The sequence below is a fragment of the Chiloscyllium punctatum genome, chromosome 3 (assembly GCF_047496795.1).
Source record: "Chiloscyllium punctatum isolate Juve2018m chromosome 3, sChiPun1.3, whole genome shotgun sequence".
Lineage (NCBI taxonomy): Eukaryota > Metazoa > Chordata > Chondrichthyes > Orectolobiformes > Hemiscylliidae > Chiloscyllium > Chiloscyllium punctatum.
The window spans coordinates 70,716,272-70,738,326 of NC_092741.1; the positions used below are offsets into that span (position 1 = coordinate 70,716,272).

General features: G+C 42.9%; 1 protein-coding gene across 2 annotated transcripts in view; it reads right to left on the reverse strand.

Moving 5' to 3' along the window:
- Positions 1-22,055, reverse strand: part of klhl32 (kelch-like family member 32) — a 307,588-nt gene that overhangs the window by 62,237 nt on the left and 223,296 nt on the right. Inside the window, exon 1 of one of the 2 annotated variants that reach the window (XM_072554909.1) lies at positions 10,196-10,248. The exons of the other annotated variant lie outside the window; for it this stretch is intronic. Coding sequence (XP_072411010.1) covers positions 10,196-10,216 — 21 coding nt within the window. The 5' untranslated portion in view covers positions 10,217-10,248. Of the gene's footprint in view, positions 1-10,195; positions 10,249-22,055 lie in introns of those variants that run through there. 2 annotated transcript variants of the gene reach the window in all.

Genomic DNA, 22,055 nt, shown 5'->3' on the forward strand with positions numbered 1-22,055 from the left:
TTCTCTGCTGCTGGTTTTAAGGATTTCTGGATTTTACCGTGGTGTCCTGGCTCAGACGTCCGCCTGTAAATTTAAGTGATAACTGGGCAACGTTAACCTGAGCTGGATCGAATAATCTGGGTCAGAAACATCAGGGTCGGAAATTGGGATTCCAAACTAGATCAGCAAATTCTCAATGATGTTTATATTAGTCCTTCCTGTAATTCATCTTCATAAAAGCAGGTATTGGTTACTTATTAAAACTGAAAGAACTGTGGATGCAGTAAATCAGAAACAAAAACAGAAAATCCTGGAAAAGATCAGCAGGTCTGGCAGCATCTAGAGAGAAAAATCGGAGTTAATGTTGTGGGTTGGGTGTCCCTTCCTCAGAATATTAACTCTGATTTCTCTCCAAAGATACTGCCAGACCTGCTGAGCTTTGCCAGCAAATTCTGCATTTGTTACACATTGTTTCTTCATCCACACTTCCCATCCTATCTCGTGAACACTAACCTCAAATTTAATTTTTACCACCACTGCTCATGGTTAATTGTTTCAGGGCCATGCTCCCTCAACCAGAACTGAAATCGTTGTCTCATAGTCCTCAAGATTTCAATACAACATCACAGCAATCCTGAGTAAAAGCATGGAACTTTCAAAAGTATTTTTAAAATTTTTCTTTAAACATTTTGATTATTTTGTTTCAAAAGTATTGGAGATATGCAAAGAAAAGCTGTTTGACTTGATGCAGGAGATCATGTGATAAAATATCCAAGAATATGTACAACTCAAATTAGAAACTTGACATTGTCACCAACAGTTCAAGAGCTCACTAACACAATTATGTTCCCACATCTATGGCCTTCCAAGGCAATGTATTCCAGGTTTCCACCAACCTCTGGGTGAAATTCTTTTCTTAAATCCCCTTTAAACTCCTGCCTTGTGCCTTAAAATTATGACCTTGTTACAACTAAGGGGACAACTACTTCTGATCTATCCTGTCCAAGCACCTCATAATATTATACACATCAATCAGCTACCCACTCAGCCTTCTCTGACCTAAAGACAACAGCCTGAACATATCAAGCCTTTCTTCATAGCTAAAATGATCCAATCCAGGCAACATCCTGGTAAATTTCTTCTGTTACACCCCCAAGTGCAATCATGTCGTTTCTACAATGAGGTAACCAAAACTGCACACAGTACCCCACCTGTGGCCTAACATAGTATTTTAAGACTACAACATAACCTCCCCAATCCTTATACTCTATGCCACAATTGACAAATATAGGGGGGTCCTATATTTAAATGTGGAGGATGAGTTTTAATCAGTGTTCTGTGAGTAGTGGGATTTTTTTGACTAATTGGTGTGCTGAGGAGGGAGGTATCTTTAAGAGGATCCTACATTAAGTATTGTACGGATGTTGCTTGCCTGAGGGGAAGAAGTCCCTTTTGCCTCAGCTCTGCTCATGACACAGGGGTACTAATTGTGCTTAGGGCGATATTCTTTTCTTCACAGGATGGGCTGCATGATACATTAGCTCACAGTGAAGTGAAAGCCATGTGGGGTTTGTTGGCAACAATCCTGTTCATTGGGGATAGGAGAGTTTATTTAGGGGCAAATGATGGACAATGATAATTACACTCAGTGCCAAAGTGTTTGATTTTGAGTTGGTATTTTGATCATAGAATTTCTGCTCTACTGAAGGGGTGGAAGTTGAGAATTAGCCCCTATTCTGAAGGGGTTCTTTCCTTCTTTAAAATATTAAGATGAACTTCATGTGCACTTGACACTGTAAATTTACAATTTCAAGGGAAATTGCTTGCTTTTCAGTGACTCAGCTAATTCATAGAATGATCATGAATTCTCTTAAGAAACATTCACTCGATACACTATGGCAACGTCAAATTCCTTTCATCTGGCCACTATGTATGCAAAGTACTGTTTTGGGTTGTATTCCTTTGAAAGCAACCTTGGAACATCCATAAAAATCAAAGCAAAAACAAAAAAAGTGCGAAAAAACACTCAGCAGGTCTAGTAGCAACTATACAAAGAAAAACAGAGTTAACATTTTGAGTCCAGTGACTCTTCATTGGTTCGGATGCTAATTCTGTTTCTCAATACAGATGTTGCCAGATGTGCTAAGTTTCTGTCACTCTCTCTGTTTCAGATTTCCAGTTCGCTGTTTTTGTTTTTATTTTGGATCTTACATGTTTGTCTTCTTTCCATCCGTTTGCATCTTGTAGCTGGAATCTCCTGTTTACAATGCTTTCTGTGCATGAGTTGAAGGCTTAACTTGATTTACCTTTTCCAATTTTCTTTTTATTAATTCATTCTTGGTACATGGACATCATTGCCTGGGCCAGCATTTATTGCCCATCCATAGTTGTCCTTGAGAAAATGGTGGTGAGCTGCCTTCTTGAACCAATGCAGTCCATGTGCTGCAGGTAGACCCACAATGCCCTTACGGAGGGAATGCCACGATTTTGACCCAGCAACGGTGAAGGAACAGTAACATATTTCCAAGTCAGGATCGTGAATGGCTTGGTAGGAAACTTGGAGGTGGTATTTCAATGCATCTGCTGCCCTTGTTCTTGTCAGTGGAAGTGGTCATGGGTTTGAAAGCTGCTGTGTAAGGATCTTTGGTTAATTTTTACAGTGCATCTTGTAGATAGTACACACTGCTGCAACTGAGTGTCGATAATGGAGTAAGTATGTGCTTGTGAATGTGGTGACAATCAGGTGGGCTGCTTTGTCTTGGATGGTGTCAAGCTTTTTGAGTGTTTTGTAGTTACAGCCATTCAGGCAAGTGGGGAGCGTTCCATCATATTCCTGATTTGTATCTTAAGGATAGTGGACAGGCATTTGGGAGTCAGGAAGTAAGTTACTCGCTGCAGTATTCCTAATCTCTGACCTGCTCTTGTAGCCACTGTGTTTATGTGGTGAGTTCAGTTGAATTCCTGGTCAATGGTAACCCATAGTATGTTGATAGTAGGACATTCAGTGATGGTAATAATATTAAAATGCTAAGGAGCAGTGGGGAGTTAGTCATTACCTGGCATTTGTGTGGCATGAATACTATATGCTACTTGTCAGCCTAAGCCTGGATACTGTCCAGATCTTGTTGCATTATAACAAGGGCTGCTTCAGTATCTGGAAGCCATAAATAATGCAGTACACTGTTCATTTGATTGCACAATATGTCAAGGAAAAGAATTCCTGCAGAATTAGTGGGTGGATAATAAGGAATCATGCCCATATTCACAAAAGCGGCTTCAATTAATTTATCAATGTCACTGATTCAATTTTATTAAATTGGGCAATAATATAACAGCATGTTGTGACCTCATACTGTACCGTGCTGAATCTCTCTATCCTGTTGACTATGTAGATTCACATGTCATGGTAGAATCAAATTACACCACTAACTTCACCATTTAGAACTGTTCAATAGATTAAATTATATATTTGAGTCAAATTTTGAGTCCAACTCCTGGCAGTGACAATGTATTTCCCCTTTAATTGCACCAGGTTTCAGAAGGGTTGGGATGTACAAAATCAGCCTTTCAAAATAGACTCATGCTGAGTATTACCACCAACCACAGTATCTGTTAATTTCTTAAAAAGGCTTGCACCTTGTGTTTAAGACTGCTGCAATACCCTTTCAAAACTAACATAGCAGCCTCCAGTAACACCTGTCTGGAATGTCAAACATCCAGGTTTCAGACCTCAAAGCATAAATTTAAGAGATTGTAAAATATCCAAATTACTAAAAATTAAATTAATTACAAATGGTTTTCCAATGGTGAACAAACTTCAAGCAGAAAAGCAATCTACTATTCAACAACCACCAAGTATTACAAAATTCCTCCATCAAATAATTCCTTCACTGCTTATACCTGTCATTTCCTTCTCTGCTCAATTCAATACATGAGCAAACCCAAATTTCTTTGAGAACAATCATACAGTTCAATACTGCTTACACTGAACAATAGAGTCTATCTTTATTGTCAGCTTCAGCCAAATTTGCCACATATCACTTTCATCAGCTTCAAATGCAAAACCTGCTGGATTTTCCCAGATGAGGTATGAATCAAGAAAAAGGTTTATTTCCATGTCATAAACCTGCCACAGATGGGGAGCCAAAACTACTGGTAAATTTCACAGAGCAGACCTGTCTGCCGAGTTGTGCTGGCCAGTTTACAGCTGCAGTATTGGAGTAGAAGAAATGCAGGTCACATTGTGACTCACTTTGGCAGCCATTGGTGTGACTGCTATCTGTACATAAACATTTTCAAAAGTTCTCAAAATTTCAAAATATTGGAGAGCAGCTTGGAACTAGGGACAAGGTAAGATGGTTACACGCCCTTTAAAATAATAAACTCTTTCTGTTTCAGGGTAAGAACGCCCTGCTTCACAGCCCACCTTGCCTTCACTTCCACTGAGCTGGCCTGGGACTAGACAGTTACTAAAGGATAAAAACAATGACTGCAGATGCTGAAAATCAAATACGGGATTAGTGGTGCTGGAAGAGCGCAGCAGTTCAGGCAGCATACAACGAGCAGCGAAATCAACGTTTCGGGCAAAAGCCCTTCATCAGGAATAAAGGCAGTGAGCCTGAAGCATGGAGAGATAAGCTAGAGGAGGGTGGGGGTGGGGAGAGAGTAGCATAGAGTACAATGGGTGAGTGGGGGAGGAGATGAAGGTGATAGGTCAAGGAGGAGAGGGTGGAGTGAATAGGTGGAAAAGAAGATAGGCAGGTCGGACAAGTCAAAGAGACAGTAACTGAGCTGCAAGTTTGAAACTAGGATGAGGTGGGGGAAGGGGAAATGAGGAAGCTGTTGAAGTCCACATTGATGCCCTGGGGTTGAAGTGTTCCGAGGCGGAAGATGAGGCGTTCTTCCTCCAGGCGTCGGGTGGTGAGGGAGCGGTGGTGAAGGAGGCCCAGGACCTCCATGTCCTCGGCAGAGTGGGAGGGGGAGTTGAAATGTTGGGCCACGGGGCGGTTTGGTTGATTGGTGCGGGTGTCTCGGAGATGTTCCCTAAAGCGCTCTGCTAGGAGGCGCCCAGTCTCCCCAATGTAGAGGAGACCACATCGGGAGCAACGGATACAATAAATGATATTGGTGGATGTGCAGGTGAAACTTTGATGGATGTGGAAGGCTCCTTTAGGGCCTTGGATAGAGGTGAGGGAGGAGGTGTGGGCACAGGTTTTACAGTTCCTGCGGTGGCAGGGGAAAGTGCCAGAATGGGAGGGTGGGTCGTAGGGGGGTGTGGACCTGACCAGGTAGTCACGGAGGGAACGGTCTTTGCAGAAGGCGGAAAGGGGTGGGGAGGGAAATATATCCCTGGTGGTGGGGTCTTTTTGGAGGTGGCGGAAATGTTGGCGGATGATTTGGTTGATGCGAAGGTTTGTAGGGTGGAAGGTGAGCACCAGGGGCGTTTTGTCCTTGTTACGGTTGGAGGGGTGGGGTCTGAGGGCGGAGGTGCGGGATGTGGACGAGATGCGTTGGAGGGCATCTTTAACCACGTGGGAAGGGAAATTGCGGTCTCTAAAGAAGGAGGCCATCTGGTGTGTCCTATGGTGGAACTTGTCCTCCTGGGAGCAGATACGGCGGAGGCGGAGAAATTGGGAATACGGGATGGCATTTTTGCAAGAGATAGGGTGGGAAGAGGTGTAATCCAGGTAGCTATGGGAGTCAGTGGGTTTGTAAAAAATGTCAGTGTCAAGTCGGTCGTCACTAATGGAGATGGAGAGGTCCAGGAAGGGGAGCGAGGTGTCAGAGATAGTCCAGGTAAATTTAAGGTCAGGGTGGAATGTGTTGGTGAAGTTGATGAATTGCTCAACCTCCTCACGGGAGCACGAGGTGGCGCCAATGCAGTCATCAATGTAGTGGAGGAAGAGGTGGGGAGTGGTGCCGGTGTAATTACGGAAGATCAACTGTTCTACATAGCCAACAAAGAGACAGGCATAGCTGGGGCCCATACGTGTGCCCATGGCTACACCTTTGGTCTGGAGGAAGTGGGAGGATTCAAAGGAGAAATTGTTAAGGGTGAGGACCAGTTCGGCCAAACGAATGAGAGTGTCAGTGGAAGGGTACTGTTGGGGACGTCTGGAGAGGAAAAAACGGAGGGCTTGGAGGCCCTGGTCATGGCGAATGGAGGTGTAGAGGGATTGGATATCTATGGTGAAGATAAGGCGTTGGGGGCCAGGGAAACGGAAGTCTTGGAGGAGGTGGAGGGCGTGGGTGGTGTCTCGAACGTATGTGGGGAGTTCCTGGACTAGGGGGGATAGGACAGTGTCAAGGTAGGTAGAGATGAGTTCAGTGGGGCAGGAGCATGCTGAGACAATGGGTCGGCCAGGGTGGTCAGGCTTGTGGATCTTGGGAAGGAGGTAGAACCGGGCAGTGCGGGGTTCCCGGACTATGAGGTTGGAAGCTGTGGGTGGGAGATCTCCTGAGGTGATGAGGTTCTGTATGGTCTGGGAGATGATGGTTTGGTGATGGGGGGTGGGGTCATGGTCGAGGGAGCAGTAGGAAGAGGTGTCCTCGAGTTGGCGTTTGGCTTCAGCGGTGTAGAGGTCAGTGCGCCAGACTACCACTGCGCCCCCTTTATCCGCTGGCTTGATGGTGAGGTTGGGATTGGAGCAGAGGGATTGGAGGGCTGCGCGTTGTGAGGGTGAGAGGTTGGAGTGGGGGAGGGGGGACGACAGGTTGAGGCGGTTAATGTCCCGGCGGCAGTTGGAAATGAAGAGGTCGAGGGCAGGTAATAGGCCAGCGCGGGGTGTCCAGGTGGATGCAGTGTGTTGGAGGTGGGCGAAGGGGTCCTTGGAAGGTGGGCGGGAGTCCTGATTGTGAAAGTAAGCTCTACCTGTCCCAGTGAAAATTAGATACCGAAGGCAACAAACTCCTACAATACTGTATTTGGCCTGATGATTGGTGCAGGTGATTTCACTGACCCACCCTCAGTTCCCCAAAACTTCTCACAAAAATAGCTCAGGCCATCACTGCCATATTTTATCTCTATTCTGACCTCATCTGGCAAACTCCAAAAATTCAGCCCATAAGGGCACTTCATCTTTACATATCTCAAGCTTGCATTTTGCCATGGTTACCCTTGTTAGAAGCATATATTGCTTATATCTTGTCCTGTTAATGAATTGAGGAAGTAAGTGATTCAGAATAGTTGCTATTTTATGTGTACTTCAAAGTCAAATTGCATTTTTGTCCACTTCTTTGACTGACATAGAATTGTAGCACTGAAGAATTGTGTGTGTTAAGTTTTGCCTTGCAGTTCTAGTTCCTTTTCGAGGTCTCTTGCTCCTTTGATCACCCATTTAACATACATATTTAATATGCTTTTTGTTTAATTTTTCATGAATCTTCTTTATTCACCTCCACCCCCCCCCCCCCCAGAGGCTGAGGTATAGAATTGTTTTTATTTAATTAATTAACAGCAGTAAGCGTAGCTGACAATGCCTGCATCTTTTGCATCCCTGTTTGCCTTTGAGAAGATTGTAGAGGGAGTGTATAATCACGGTGTAATTAGGAAGTCCTGTTCAGGTTTCTTTTTTACCTGAAGGTATTTCTCTATCAGGATGGTGTGTGGCTTGACGGGTAACTTGCAAGCAGTGATCCACCACACATCTGCTGCCCTTGTCCTTTCTAGTGGTAGAGGTTGGAGGTTTGGAAGGTGCTATCAGTAAGCCTTGGTAAGTTAATGCAGTGTATCTTACAAATGGGACACATTGCTGCTATGCAGCAGTGAAGGGAATGAAATTTTAAGATGCCTCAGAATACCCAACTTTGGACCTGCTCTTGCTTTCAAAATTATTTTGGGTTACTTTCAGTTGCTTGCTATTTCAACAAAGCATCTTACTTCCATGGTAATATTTCTATCCTGGGATTGCTATAGTGTTCCAACAAGGCTTAACACAAGCTTGTGCAATAACAGGTAATTTCCACTTTGGTACATTACAGCCTCTTGGACTCGATATTGAGTTACACAACAACAAAAACAGAAATTGCTGGAAAAACACAGCAAGTCTGACACCATTTGTGCAGAGAAATCAGAGTTAATGTTTTGGGTCCAGTGACCTTCTTCAGAAATGTTCTGATGAAAGGTCACTGGAACAGAAATGTTAACTCTGATTTATTTCCACAAGTGATGCCAGATCTGCTGAGTTTTTCCATCAATTTCTGTTTTAGTTTCTGATTTCCATCTTCTGCAGTTCTCTCAGTTTTTTATTGATTTACACAATTTAGTGCATGGCCTCTGTCCTCCATTTTTCCTTACATCTTCCCATCCTCCCTCCACTGTGTCTTGCTTATGCCTGGTTGGCTTTGCTCTCAACAGATTGGACTCATTTTCTCAACTTCATTTACATCCATTTTATATCTCTATCTTTCCCTTTATCATTATTAGCAGTTCCTTTGTCTTTTGCTCTCAGCATCCTCACAGTTTACTTTATTTACTCCTCCTTTCCTTCCACCTAAACTCACCATTTTTCACTGCCATTCAGTTCTGAAGAGAAGTCATATTGGTTTGAAACATTAAGTCTGTTTCTTTCTCTACATACACTGCCAGATATTTCTGTTTTTATTTCAGATTTCTGCCATCTGCAGTATTTGCACTTATGGATTTTTTTTTCTGGTTCAGCTAAATTTCTGGGTAATTAGTAATGTCCAGGATGATGATTTGTGGGATTCAGTGATGGAAATATCATTGCCAAAAGGAAGTAATTAGATTCTTCTTCTTGTTTGGAGATATCAATTAACACATAAATTTCAAAGTCTGAGTACCTTCCAAATTGTGTTAAATGTGGACACAGTATGCTTCAGTATAAGAGGAATTACAAGTAATCAGATACAATCATCAACATTTCTGAACTTATTTTCCAGTGAAGCCAGTTCCTCAGGAACTTCTGTAGTAATGCCCTAGGGCTGAAATTACTGGTTTTCAATGAACACAACCACCATTCCTTGAGCAAATGTGGCTTCGCACAACAGATCATCTTCCAGTGAATTCAGTTTTGACAGTGTTCCTGATGCCATATTCAATCAAATGCAGTCTAGACATATCAGGGACATTGATTCTCACCTCACCCCTGGAATTCTATAGTTCAGTCTGGAAGAAGTACAACAGCTAAATCACCTTAATTGAATTTGAACCATGTATTGGTGAGCAAGTTGCTGCAGGTTCCACTTGATGGCACGGTCAAGAACATCTTCCACTACTTCCTGATGATTTAGAGCAGATGGATTTGTCTCAACAAGGATTGCATGGTGATCACCCCAACAATGATGTCATGAACAGATGCACCTACAATAGTGAAGTTAGCAAAGTTGATATTTCGTTGTTTTCTTCCTCTTGTTGGTCTCCTCACTGCCTGCTACAACCGGAGTCTGGAAAATAAAGCTTTCTGTACGTGACAAACTCCATGAATATTGGTGTTATCGAGTCACTACTTATGATGGACATTTAGGTCTTCCATCCAGAGTGTAGTCTGTCCCCTAGCTACCTTCAGTGCTTCTTTCAGGTAGGATTCAATGTAGAGGAGTAAGGATTCATTACTTGGGGCAGCGCAAAAGGCAGTACTCAGCAAGAGGGTTCGACACACTGCATTTTTTTAAAAAAAATGAAAGTTTGCAAAGAAAACTGAGATTAAAAATATAAGTGCATTATTAAGCATTTTCTAGGGCCAACCTATTAATTATGGCTGCTTTTTTAATAATGTCACTTCTGATATAGTTTTCTTTTGGTTCTGCTGAAGGTGACTGACAGTGACTGAGTCCAAGGCATTTTGTTGTTGAACTTGAGCAATGTGGCTGAAATTGCAAATCAGATTATATCTAATGACGACAGGTTGAGAAACTGGTCACTCACTTATACTGAGCATAGTTTACACTGCCATACAGCACAATCTCACTGGACTAAATGGGATAGATTCATAAAAGCTCGAGCAACTCAAAACCCATTAGTGGAATAGTATTCAACCATAATCTATTACCTTGTGGACAGTATATCCCACAAGCTACCATTACCAATAAGCAAAACAATTGTCATTGGTTCAATCAGGACTGTAGGAGAGCATGCAAAATGCTGATACACCCCAGAAAAGTAGGTGCCAAACTGGTGAAACTACAACACTGGATTATATTCATTACTATATAGGGGAAATGCAGCATGTGATTGAACAATTCAAAATCGACAAACCTGGGTGGAAAGTATCTCCATAGACAGAGGTTCTATAGCTTCAATAAATCCTGCAACCTATTAGAAGGAAGGAAGGAGAAAAATAACGAAAAACAGAAAAGAGAGATGGTTATATCTTGTTTCACCTCAATATCTGCGCCACCTGCAAAGCTGAGGCAATTCCAAGCTGCTTTGGTATAAGGTACTCAAGTGTTATTTATGTGTGTGCCCCTGATGTTCAAATGGATTCAGGCGATTCTAAAACTTTCTCCAGTAGTTATTGCCTTTCCAATGCTTGGAGTTAAAATTCTTTAGATTGATGTGAATCATAAAAGCAAATTTTTCATGCCCTCATACTCTTTTTTTATATATTTGTACCAAAGAAACCAACCAACTGACAGCAGTGACTAGGCTGGTAAACAGTAATATGTTGAAATGACCCTGAAGATTTTCCTAGCATATCCTGAAATGACTGACAACCCCCTTTACAGAGAAAGCTAAACAGAAGTCATAGCCAACTCCACAGCACTTCTGTTCAAAGGCTGTGAAGGTCACAGCCAAGCAAATGAACTTCCTCCTCAAGGCAGAAATAAATAAATCGCAAGGAAAGAAACTAAAATGCAATTTCTAGCGTTCAAGACACGAACTGTAAATGACAATGATTGACAGCTGAGCTATATCCATGCAATATCTGAGATAGCACGTTCTCATTTACCTCAGTGTAGCTAGCAAGCACACATTAAACATCCGTCTGATGCCCAAATTAACCTTCTCAGGAAACTGAAAGAGGCACAAACTATCATAATCAGCCTTTCATTATCACAGCAGCCTCTAGTTAAAGGGTCAGAATAATTGTGCCATCAGAGCAATGATTGTTTTCAATCAACAGACGGCTGGAATGACAGGTCTGTGATTGAATAGTTTGATGAAACTGCACTAGGCCTAATCAGGCCAGATGAAAGGGAGGCATGATTGGTGCAAATGAACATTCAAGGCTCTTCTCTTCATTTACAATCTGAAATTACACTTAAATTCTATGGGGTTTTTTTTTGAGTATCTTAAAGGGGGTTGTTTGATTTGTTATGAGTTATGACAGCTGAGTGTTATAAAACATAGAATGGGGGATATCAGATCTTGCAACAACTACTGTAATGTTTACATAAATTCTATAGAAGTTATATTTTAACTCCACAAGGTCACATAAAATAAGAATCAACTTATCTTCTGAGCATTGCAACACTTGAACAGAAATATCGAAGCGAAAATAATTATAGTAGGTAGACTCAATTTAGGTTTACCAAAATGAAATGCCTCTTATCATCTGATAGACTATTCATTTTACAGCATACTTTGTTTCTCAAAAACCCAGCCAATGAAATACACAAAAGGAAACCTAAATTTACTTCTTTTGATACAGAGGGTGAAATTTGTTACTGAGGGAGTAAATTGTAAATATTTCTGATTTTCAAATATAGCTTTAAGAAAGAAAGGATTTTAACTTATATTGCATCTTTACTGACCTCAGGATATCCAAAGCACCCTACTGCCAATGAAATAATGTTGAAATGCAATCAGTACTGTAATGTACAAATATGGCAACCAATTTGCACACAGCAAGCTTCCACAAACAGCAACGTGATAAACCAAACTGTTTTAGTAATGTAAGTGGGGTGGCAATTTAATGTCTCATTCAGAAAATTAATTGATAATGCATAAAGCATTTAGCACTGCACTGAACTGTCAGCTGAGATGATCTCCTCTGGAATTGGACTTGGAACACTGAGCCATGGCAAGCACTCAATTATTTTCATGTCCAATAGTTACATGTCTGCCTCCTGAAGTGGCTTAACGGGACACTAATGTAATAATATTTCTCTCATAAAATGCAGTATTCAGCACTTCTTATCAACCGTGTTAACAAACCTCTGTCCACATCAGCAATTTTAAGATTCCTTATGCATCTTTATAATGCCCAATAGATGCTTTATGATAATAAATATCTTCAATCTGTCTATATCGTACAGGAACAATTGTGCAAGAGTGCATATTTAGGTAGAAATTAATTAAATATTCACATCTGGAAAGAAGTTCATGAGATAGCAACATGTAAATAAACATTGTAAAACAAAATAAACTTTATTGTCAAGGCCAGCTGTGGTTTTTCACTTCAAACAGTTACTTCCATGCTCTAATTCAGAATCTGGATAGCTTTCCCACCCAGCGTATCAACGTTAAATTACTCTGTTCAATGTACAATCATGTTGGAAAACCCGAAACAGAAAGTGCAGCAGAACTGAAAACAAAAATTGTTGGACAGCACAGCAGGTCAGGTGGTATCCATGGAGAGAAAGCAAGCTAATGTTTTGAGTCTAGATGACTCTTCAGAGCTGATGAAGAGTCATTTAGACTCGAAACATTAGCTTGCTTTCATTTCATGGATGCCGTCTGACTCCGTCCCCTCACTATGATACAGAGCATTCCTTATTTTCAGTACCGATTCCAACATCTGCAATAATTTGCTCCTAAAGAGCGTGCAGCAGTTGCACTGCTGAGAATGACACTAGAAAATCATACGGCATGGTAAAGTTAACCTGGATGTACCCATGTGGATCTAAGCCAAACTTCAAAGTGTTTAGTCTTAAACTGTGTCAAAACTGGTTAAAAACTCAGGACATATTTACCCTATTGTGTCTCCAGATGCAAAAATAAGCATTAGTAGCCTTAAAATAACAGACGAAGGTCTGGTGTTTTGGCATGACAGAGAATATCTATATCACAGCGAAAATTATGGATTAGCCCCGAATCTTACACTCCACCTCTCAAAAAAGTATCTTCCATATTGTGGCAGAAGCAGCACAAAGCTTATTTTGACAATTTTTCCTTAACCTGAGGGAACAGGAGTGTTGAGGCTGATGGCATGATAGGATAGTTCTTTGTGGCACCAACTGGCACTTGCACACAGATGCCATTAAGAGGTCTGACCTTGTGAAGTGCTCACTGTACATCTTGTGAAGGAAGACAGAGGTTAGGCATGGCACTCTGTGACATAGAAGCCAGTCATGGTGAGTAGCTGGTGGTCAGAGGAATGGCAAAATTAGGAAGAGGCTGCAACATACACCCACTGGAGGAGGACGACGACAGGCACTCAGGTTTTTCAAGGTGGGAAGGATTTACAGACTGAGGACATCATACTTCAATATGACAAAAAAAATCAGTGCTAAAGAATACTTAGGTTAAACAGTAAGATTGTGACAGATACATGTGGCATGGATCAGGAGCAAATAGAGGTACACTTCATCAATCTTCATGCTCTGTCAATGTCTGTGAAGGTAACCATTCCACTCAATTTCTATGCCCCAGGCTCTTTCCATAGATCATTGGTAGATATTTGGTAATTCCCAGTCAACAGCACACAGCTGCATTAAGGCAGTGACTAAAGCCATGTTTGCCTGTGTAGGGAGCACTGAGGGTATCAGAAATAATTATTGTACACTGCTTGCTGCATAACAATGGGCAGCAGCCTAGACAGTAAGGAAAGTGAGGCTTCTAGCAGAGTTGTAAATTCTGAGGAAAAGGGAGATGAGGAGGAAAGGGAAGATGTCCTACACATCCTGATAATTGTTAAACCGATGGCAGTGCGGATCCCTCCAATGATCAAGGCATGACTATGTAGCCAGGACTGGACCACAACTAGATGTGTCCATTGCAAAAATGTCCACCCAACAAAGCTTTTATATGTGACACCAAAATTACTCATCACTGCTCATTCCATACAAGGGAGCGAATGAACATAAGTGAATTTTAGCTGAAAATGTGTTGCTGGAAAAGCGCAGCAGGTCAGACAGCATCCAAGGAGCAGGAGAATTGACGTTTCGGGCATGAACCTTTCTTCAGGAATGAGGAAAGTGTGCCAAGCAGGCTAAGATAAAAGGTAGGGAAGAGGGACTTGGTCGGTCGGTTTATAGTAAATGTCCATGTTGATTCAGTCACCTGAGATAGAAATGGAGAGGTCTAGGAAGGGGAGGGAGGAGTCTGAGATAGTCCAGGTAAATTTGAGGTCAGGGTGGAAGGTGTTGGTAAAGTGGATGAACTGTTCAACCTCCTCGTGGGAGCACGAGGTAGCACCGATACAGTCATCGATGTAGCGGAGGAAAAGGTGGGGGGTGGTGCCAGTGTAGCTGTGGAAGATGGACTGTTCCACATATCCTACAAAGTGGCAGGCATAGCTGGCCTCACCTTCATTCCCCTACGCTCTCGGATTAACGAGTTCAACATGCGGCGAGACATCGAACAATTCTTCCGCCGCCTTCACCTCCGCGCCTACTTCTTCAACCAGGATTCTCGCCCACCCCTTCTCCCCCCTCCAACACACCCCATCCACCTGAAACACCCTGTACTGGCCTCTTACCTACCCTCGATCTCTTCATAGCCAACTGCCACCGCGACATTAACCACCTCAACCTCTCCACCCCTCTCACCCACTCCAACCTCCCACCCTCGGAACGTGCAGCCCTCCACTCCCTCCGTTCCAACCCCAACCTCACTATCACACCAGTAGACAACGGAGGCGCAGTAGTAGTTTGGCGCACTGACCTTTACACCGCTGAGGCTAAACACCAGCTCGCGGACACTTCCTCCTACTGCCCCCTTGATCATGACCCCACCTCCCACCACCAAACCATCATCTCCCAGACCATCCATAATCTCATCACCTCAGGGGATCTCCCATCCACCGCCTCCAACCTCATAGTCCCACAACCCCGCACCGCCCATTTCTACCTCCTGCCCAAAATCCACAAACCTAACTGCCCCGGCCGACCCATTGTCTCAGCCTGTTCCTGCCCCACCGAACTCATCACTGCATACCTCGACATGGTCCTGTTCCCCTTAGTCCAAGAAGTCCCCACCTACTTTCGGGACAACACCCACGCCCTCCACCTACTCCATAATTTTCGCTTCCCCAGTCCCTAGCGCCTTTACCTTACCATGGACATCCAGTCCCTGTACTCATCCATCCCCCATCACAAAGGACTCAAAGCCCTCTGCTTCTTCCTTTCCCGCCGTACCAACCAGTACCCTTCCACCGACACCCTCCTTCGACTGACTGAACTGATCCTCACTCTGAACAACTTCTCTTTCCAATCCTCCCACTTCCTCCAAACCAAAGGAGCAACCATGGGCACCCACATGGGCCCCAGCTATGCCTGCCTCTTCGTAGGATATGTGGAACAGTCCATCTTCCTCAGCTACACTGGCACCACCCCCACCTTTTCCTCCGCTACATTGATGACTGGATTGACGCTGCCTCATGCTCCCACGAGGAAGTTGAACAGTTAATCCACTTTACCAACACCTTCCACCCTGACCTCAGATTTACCTGGACCGTCTCAGACTCCTCCCTCCCCTTCCTAGACTTCTCCATTTTTATCTTGGGCGACCGAATCAACACAGACATTTACTATAAACCGACCGACTCCCACAGCTCCCGAGACTACACCTCCTCCCACCCTGCCCCCTGTAAAAACGCCATCCCATATTCCCAATTCCTTCGTTTCCGCTGCATTTGCTCCCAGGAGGACCAGTTCCAATACCGTACAACTCAGATAGCCTCCTTCTTCAAAGACTGCAATCTCCCCCCAAACATGATCGACGATGCTCTCTACTGCATCTCCTCCACTTCCCGCTCCGCCGCCCCGAGCCCTGCCCTTCCAATCACCACCAGGACAGAACCCCACTGGTCCACACCTACCACCCCACCAACTTCCATATACATCGTATCATCCGTCGTATTTCCGCCACCTCCAAACAGACCCCACTACCAGGAATATATTTCCCTCCCCTTCCCTATCAGCATTCCGAAAAGACCACTCCCTCCGTGACTCCCTCATCAGGTCCACACCCCCACCAACCCAACCTCCACTCCTGGCACCTTCCCCTGCAACCGCAAGAAATGCAAAACTTGCGCCCACACCTCCACCCTTACTTCCCTCCAAGGCCCCAAGGGATCCTTCCATATCCACCACAAATTCACCTGCACCTCCACACACATCATTTACTGCATCCGCTGCACCCAATGTGGCCTCCTCTTTATTGGGGAGACAGGCCACCTACTTGCGGAACGTTTCAGAGAACACCTCTGGGACACCCGGACCAACTAACCCAACCACCCCGTGGCTCAATACTTTAACTCCCCCTCCCACTCCACCAAGGACATGCAGGTCCTTGGACTCCTCCATCGCCAGACCATAGCAACATGATGGCTGAAGGAAGAGCGCCTCATCTTCCGCTTAGGAACCCTCCAACTACAAGGGATGAACTCCGATTTCTACAGTTTCCTCATTTTCCCTCCACCCACCTTGTCTCTGTCACAACCCTCGAACTTAGCACCACCTTCGTAACCTGCAATCTTCTTCCTGACCTCTCCGCCCCCACCCCCACTCCAGCCTATCACCCTCACCTTAACCTCCTTCCACTGATCGCATTTCCAACGCCCCTCCCCCAAGTCCCTCCTCCCTACCTTTTATCTTAGCCTGCTTGGCACACTTTCCTCATTCCTGAAGAAGGACTCATGACCGAAACATCGATTCACCCGCTCCTTGGATGCTGCCTGACCTGCTGCACTTTTCCAGCAACACATTTTCAGCTCTGATCTCCAGCATCTGCAGTCCTCACTTTCTCCCATAAGTGAATTTTATCCAGTCATAACCATATGGTTACAATCATCACCATCATGAATATAAATCTTTTCATATAGAAAACAAATGTTGTAATAGCCTGGCTCCCTCACATGAACACCATTATTGGTAAATGAGGTACTATTACCACCAGTGTGTCCTTAATGAAATCAGACCCACTCTGTGAAGAGTGAGGGTAACTATAAGAGTGATTGTGGTGAAGGATGTATATATTTTTATTTTGGGGTTTGAATGTTAAAATAGAGGCAGATGAATTTGGTTCAATTCTGTGTAAGTAATTTGTTTTTAAATAAAGGGTCAGAAAGTGATTTGAAACAGTGACCTTGGTGCAATTATTCTAAGAAAGCATGTGATGACAGTCAACTGCCTGGGAGAGGGGTTAGAGAGGGTGTAGAAAGATGAGGGTGTTGAGAAAATCTCTATCTTCTACTCTCCTGATTAAGCTCCACAGCCCTGGGTTAATCTTCAGCTCAGGCCAATTCATAGCAGATCAGCTGAGGTGTGTAGCAGTCATCCATTTCAGCAACGGCTTGTTAAGGGTACACAACTCTTCATGTATTCTGTAGATATCCGCACTTATACTCCAGGTGGACTCAGAATAAAAGGGGTGCCACTCAGAATAAAGAAGTGCCAATTTAAAACTGAGATGTAAAGGAACGTTTTCTCCCTGAGGGTCAAGTGTCTTTGGAATGCATTGCCACAGAGTCCTGTGCGGATTGGTATGGATTGATCCTTGATTAGTAGGGCAATAATGGACTATGTGGGAAAGGGGGAAATGGCCGGAAAGTAGACATGAAAAATGTCAAATCAGCCACAATCCTATTGAATGGCAGAGTAAGTTCAAGAGTCTAAACGGCCTACTCCTGTCTTGTCTTAAGGACCAGTCCAAGGTACTGAGGGGGCCTGTCACCTTTTCCAGGTCAAGACACTGCTCTCACATCCACTCCACATGTTGCAGCATGTGTCTCTCCAAACTCTTGTGGTTAGAGTTCATGCAGTTGAGCACCAGAACAATGTGGACCTCCTGTTGGTGATGGACATCTCCTTAAGCTCCCAATGCCTCAAAGACCTCTACCAGATGTAATTGGACAAAGGCTCAATGAGGATAACACTGTTGCTGTGCTGTACATGGACTTACAGAAGCTTTTTAATCCAGTGCCACACAACAGATTTGAAATAAAATGAACAGGAGCTGCTTGGATGTAAAGACATTTTCAGACTGGAGGAAGATTTGTAGTAGAGTCCCTCAGAAGAGTTGGTATTGGGATCCTTGCTTTTCCTGGCATACATTAATGATCTGGAAAAATTTCAAAATTTGCAAATAACACAGAACTTGGAAGAATTGTAAATTGTGAGAAGGATAGTATAGAAGTCCAAAAGGTCATAGACAAGTTGGCAGAATGGGTGGATAAATGGCTGCTGGGGTTCATTGGGAGAAGTGTGACATGATGCATTTTGATACAAAAAGCATTGAAAGACAATATAAACAGGAGGTACAAGCCTAAAAGGGGTACAGGGCGACAGGGATCTGGATGCATGTGGGTGTAAATCATTGAAGGTGGCAGCACATACAGAGAGAGCAATCAATAGTGCATATAGTATTCTCAGCTTTATCAGTTGGGGCAAAGAGTACAAGAACAAGTGATGTCGAACTTGGATAAGATATTTGTGAGACCTTAGCTAGAGTATTGTATATAGTTCTGGATACCACACTATAGGAGGGATGTGAATGCTTTGGAGAGAGTTCAGAAGAATGGTTCCAGAGAAGCGAAATTTCAGCTATGCGATCCAATTGAAGAAGTTGAGACTGCTCTGCTTTGAGAGAAGAAGGCTAAGAAGAGATCCAATAGAGCTTTCAAAATCAAGAGTGGGCTTGATGGAATAGAAATAGAAAGGGAGAAATTATTCTTGCTCATAAAAGGATGAAGAAATAAAGGGCAGACACTTAAAGAGATTTGCAAAAGGAAGAAATGAGATACAAGAGAAACCTTTTTCAGTGTGTAGTTGGCAGTGTATTCCATACCCTGTCTGGAAATGTGATGGAGGCAGGGTCAATTGAGGCATTCAAGAGGGTATGGATGATTGCTTGGATAAAAACAACGTGCAAGAGTATGAGCAAAAAAGAAATTTGCACTAGTTGAAGATGCTGATTTGAGATTATGAGTACATAATGGGCCAAATGGCCTCCTTCTGCATTGTAACACTTCAGTGATTCTGTGAAATACTGTGCTCTAACACCTGACTCCTGAAACACCACATTTGTTCCCACCGGATAGCAACAATGACAACTCCAAGTGATTACAGACTCTAAAATGTTTGACAATGAATCTTATTGCAAGGGGTTATTGCTAAAAGGAATTATGCAGCTGAAGGACTTTAAATGAAAAGCATACACATTGATAACCAAGAGTGTTTTTTTTTCAAAACGAAATCTGCAATAGAAAATTTGAACTTTATTCTCAGCATGGTTCCTGTGGTCTGCCCTTGATAGATATTGGACGAGTTGGCATGGTACATGGAAGAACAAAGACTGGTGAATAGGAGGCATGAGTTGGCACTAAGCCGGCATAGGGTTACGCAAGGCAATGGGACATGTTCAGATTTTGTATGGAGCAGGCTCTGTTAAAATAATCAGAGCTGCTGTGCTTGGAAATGGTGTGAATGATATGTAAATGTTTAATCAAAAGTATTGACAGAAAATATTGTGTAACAACTTGTGATCCCATACACATATCCAGGAAAGCCTTCGGTTTCTAGCAACGTTACCCCTGGTCAGGCCATCAGTAAATAATTTAATATAGACTAAGGACAATCTTCCCTTGGATTTATTTCCATCTTGTCTGTATTCTGCGCAAACTCATTTACTCAACAATCATGATGTTCAGACAAATCGTTATTACTATTATCAAACTCTGTATGGTTTAAAGACAATTTACTGTTATTCTTTGCACTATCCTTCGTTCTTTTCAATTTCTTTCTTTTTGCAAATGGTACTTGCTTGTCATTTTTAGCAACTACAGAAATCATGTGAGCTTTAGGAAGTTCAAATAGAAAACAAATAACACATTCACAGTTCAGGGCATAATATTGTCATGTCAGATTCACAGTAATCATTGTTTGCTTAGGAAGTTACAGAACTAAATCTTGTTGATAGCCTAGATTTACAAAGTGCGTTGTCCTATTCAGTATAGACCTGGGGATCACTTGCCAGTGTTTAGTAATGTGCATAATCTCATTGTGTAAGGCATTATTTCTTTTACAAAGCTGAATGTTTATTGATGGAACTGAATATATCAAAACAGCTATAATATTTCAAACAACTGAAATATAAAAACAAGGACATTATTGAAAATTGAATGAGTTGTGTATTCCTAATTAGCTACTATATATGAAGAATTGACTGTACATTTTAAATTTTAATAAGGATCAGTAAACAACTGAAAACTAATCAAATTTCAGGCTTGCATTGTAGTGTGTATTGACAACTAGCATTTAAAAACAGCTGCAAGAATACTTTGCATACAGGGACAAAAACTTAGATGATGGATTGAAGCAGGCATCTCAGGGTTTCTCTTTTGTCTCGAGCACACGCTCACTCAGTGCCTACCTGCAGGCTCATAGGTTCACAGCCTGATCAGACACTTTGCTTTGCTGGTCAGCAGTCTTCAGTGAAGGACGTGTACTGAAGTTGATGTACTGAAGTGTGCTATGTCAACCTAACACCTGCATCACACACCAACTGTTTATACCACAAACACACTGCAGGTGAAACAAGCAGGCAACCAGCCATATCTCAAAGTCTAAGGGGACTAACCCTTGCAGAAGTCCATGGAAGCATCCATCAGTCAGGAGTTCCCAGCACAGCATGTCAAGGGCAGGTTCCCATAGTTAGGTCAGGTGTGTGTCATAGGGCCTGTAAGACCCATCAATGTAGGGTCCTTTACAGGGCAGGAACATGAGACATGGCACTGTACAGGACATAGACTTGCAAGCTCACAAATCCTTAGCAGTCCTAATGCATTGGTCCCCTGTGTTGCGTGCACATCCCACCTCAGACATTGCTGACCATTTCATACACAACACCAATATATTTGCACACAGAGGTAATGGATAGAAAGAAGGTGTTAGACAAAGAAGGGGGTAATTGTGTCAGCAAAACTCATACATGCCATAGTTTATTTTGCTTTCAGATGCTACAGCTAGTTTTCAACATAGGCATCTATCCATGGTGTCATGGACCAGATTGGACCTCTCAAAATATTTTAAGAAAGTAGTCTAGACCCTGATGTTTTCTTATTTTAAAGGCAAATGTGAAGTGCCATGTTCCAGCTGCAATGCGACTGGTCAAACTACTCGACATTAAGCAAAACACAATTTATTTAAACATTGTAGTTAAAATACAATTAAAGAAAGAGGACTTCAGAATCACATAACTCTTTTGAAAAGCTTAAAATAATAGATCCAGTAACTATTACTAATTAACTGTTCCAACGTAGTAACAGTCCATAAAAACACAGGCAAAAAGGAAAATTCAGACACAGATTCTCACATGCAGTTCTCCAATCCAGGAGGAAAAAAAAATCAACAGAGCATTCAGAGAGTATAACAACCAGGAGACATTCACTGTAGCTTCCAACTCTTCTGAGACTCCAATAGTTCCTGATGTTACTCAGAAATCCTGATCTGTGACAGCTGGCCACCTCCATTTAGGCTATTTGAAAAAACACCCAAGGCCTTCCAACCTGTTTACACAGCTAGTTTGTTATATCTGCCTTACAACCTCTCTTTAATATAAAAGGACAAAATAGCCTCTTAAAGTGACAGCGTCATCACAATGGTTAATTCTTGATGGACATGAAGTTCAGCATCATGTTGGCAGAATTACATTTGGGACTAGACAGAGATTCAAACAAATAGGTATACACCAAAGCCATTAGCATTTATGGAAACACAAGCATGGTACACTGTGCAAGTGTCACCCATGCCACCAATGTGCCCTCAAAATGTTCTCGTTTTTTTGCTTCCTTCCCATTATCTCAAGGTTCTCCAAGGTTCTACAGCAAAGGTGAAAGGTGCCTGCTCAGCAGTGGAGTCAATTAGCCTTGGAGCTTTGGTTGGGTGAAACCAGGAATGTTTGTTTCTTGATGACTGAGACTTGCTGAGCGTCTTCCTGCAGTAGCAAGCAG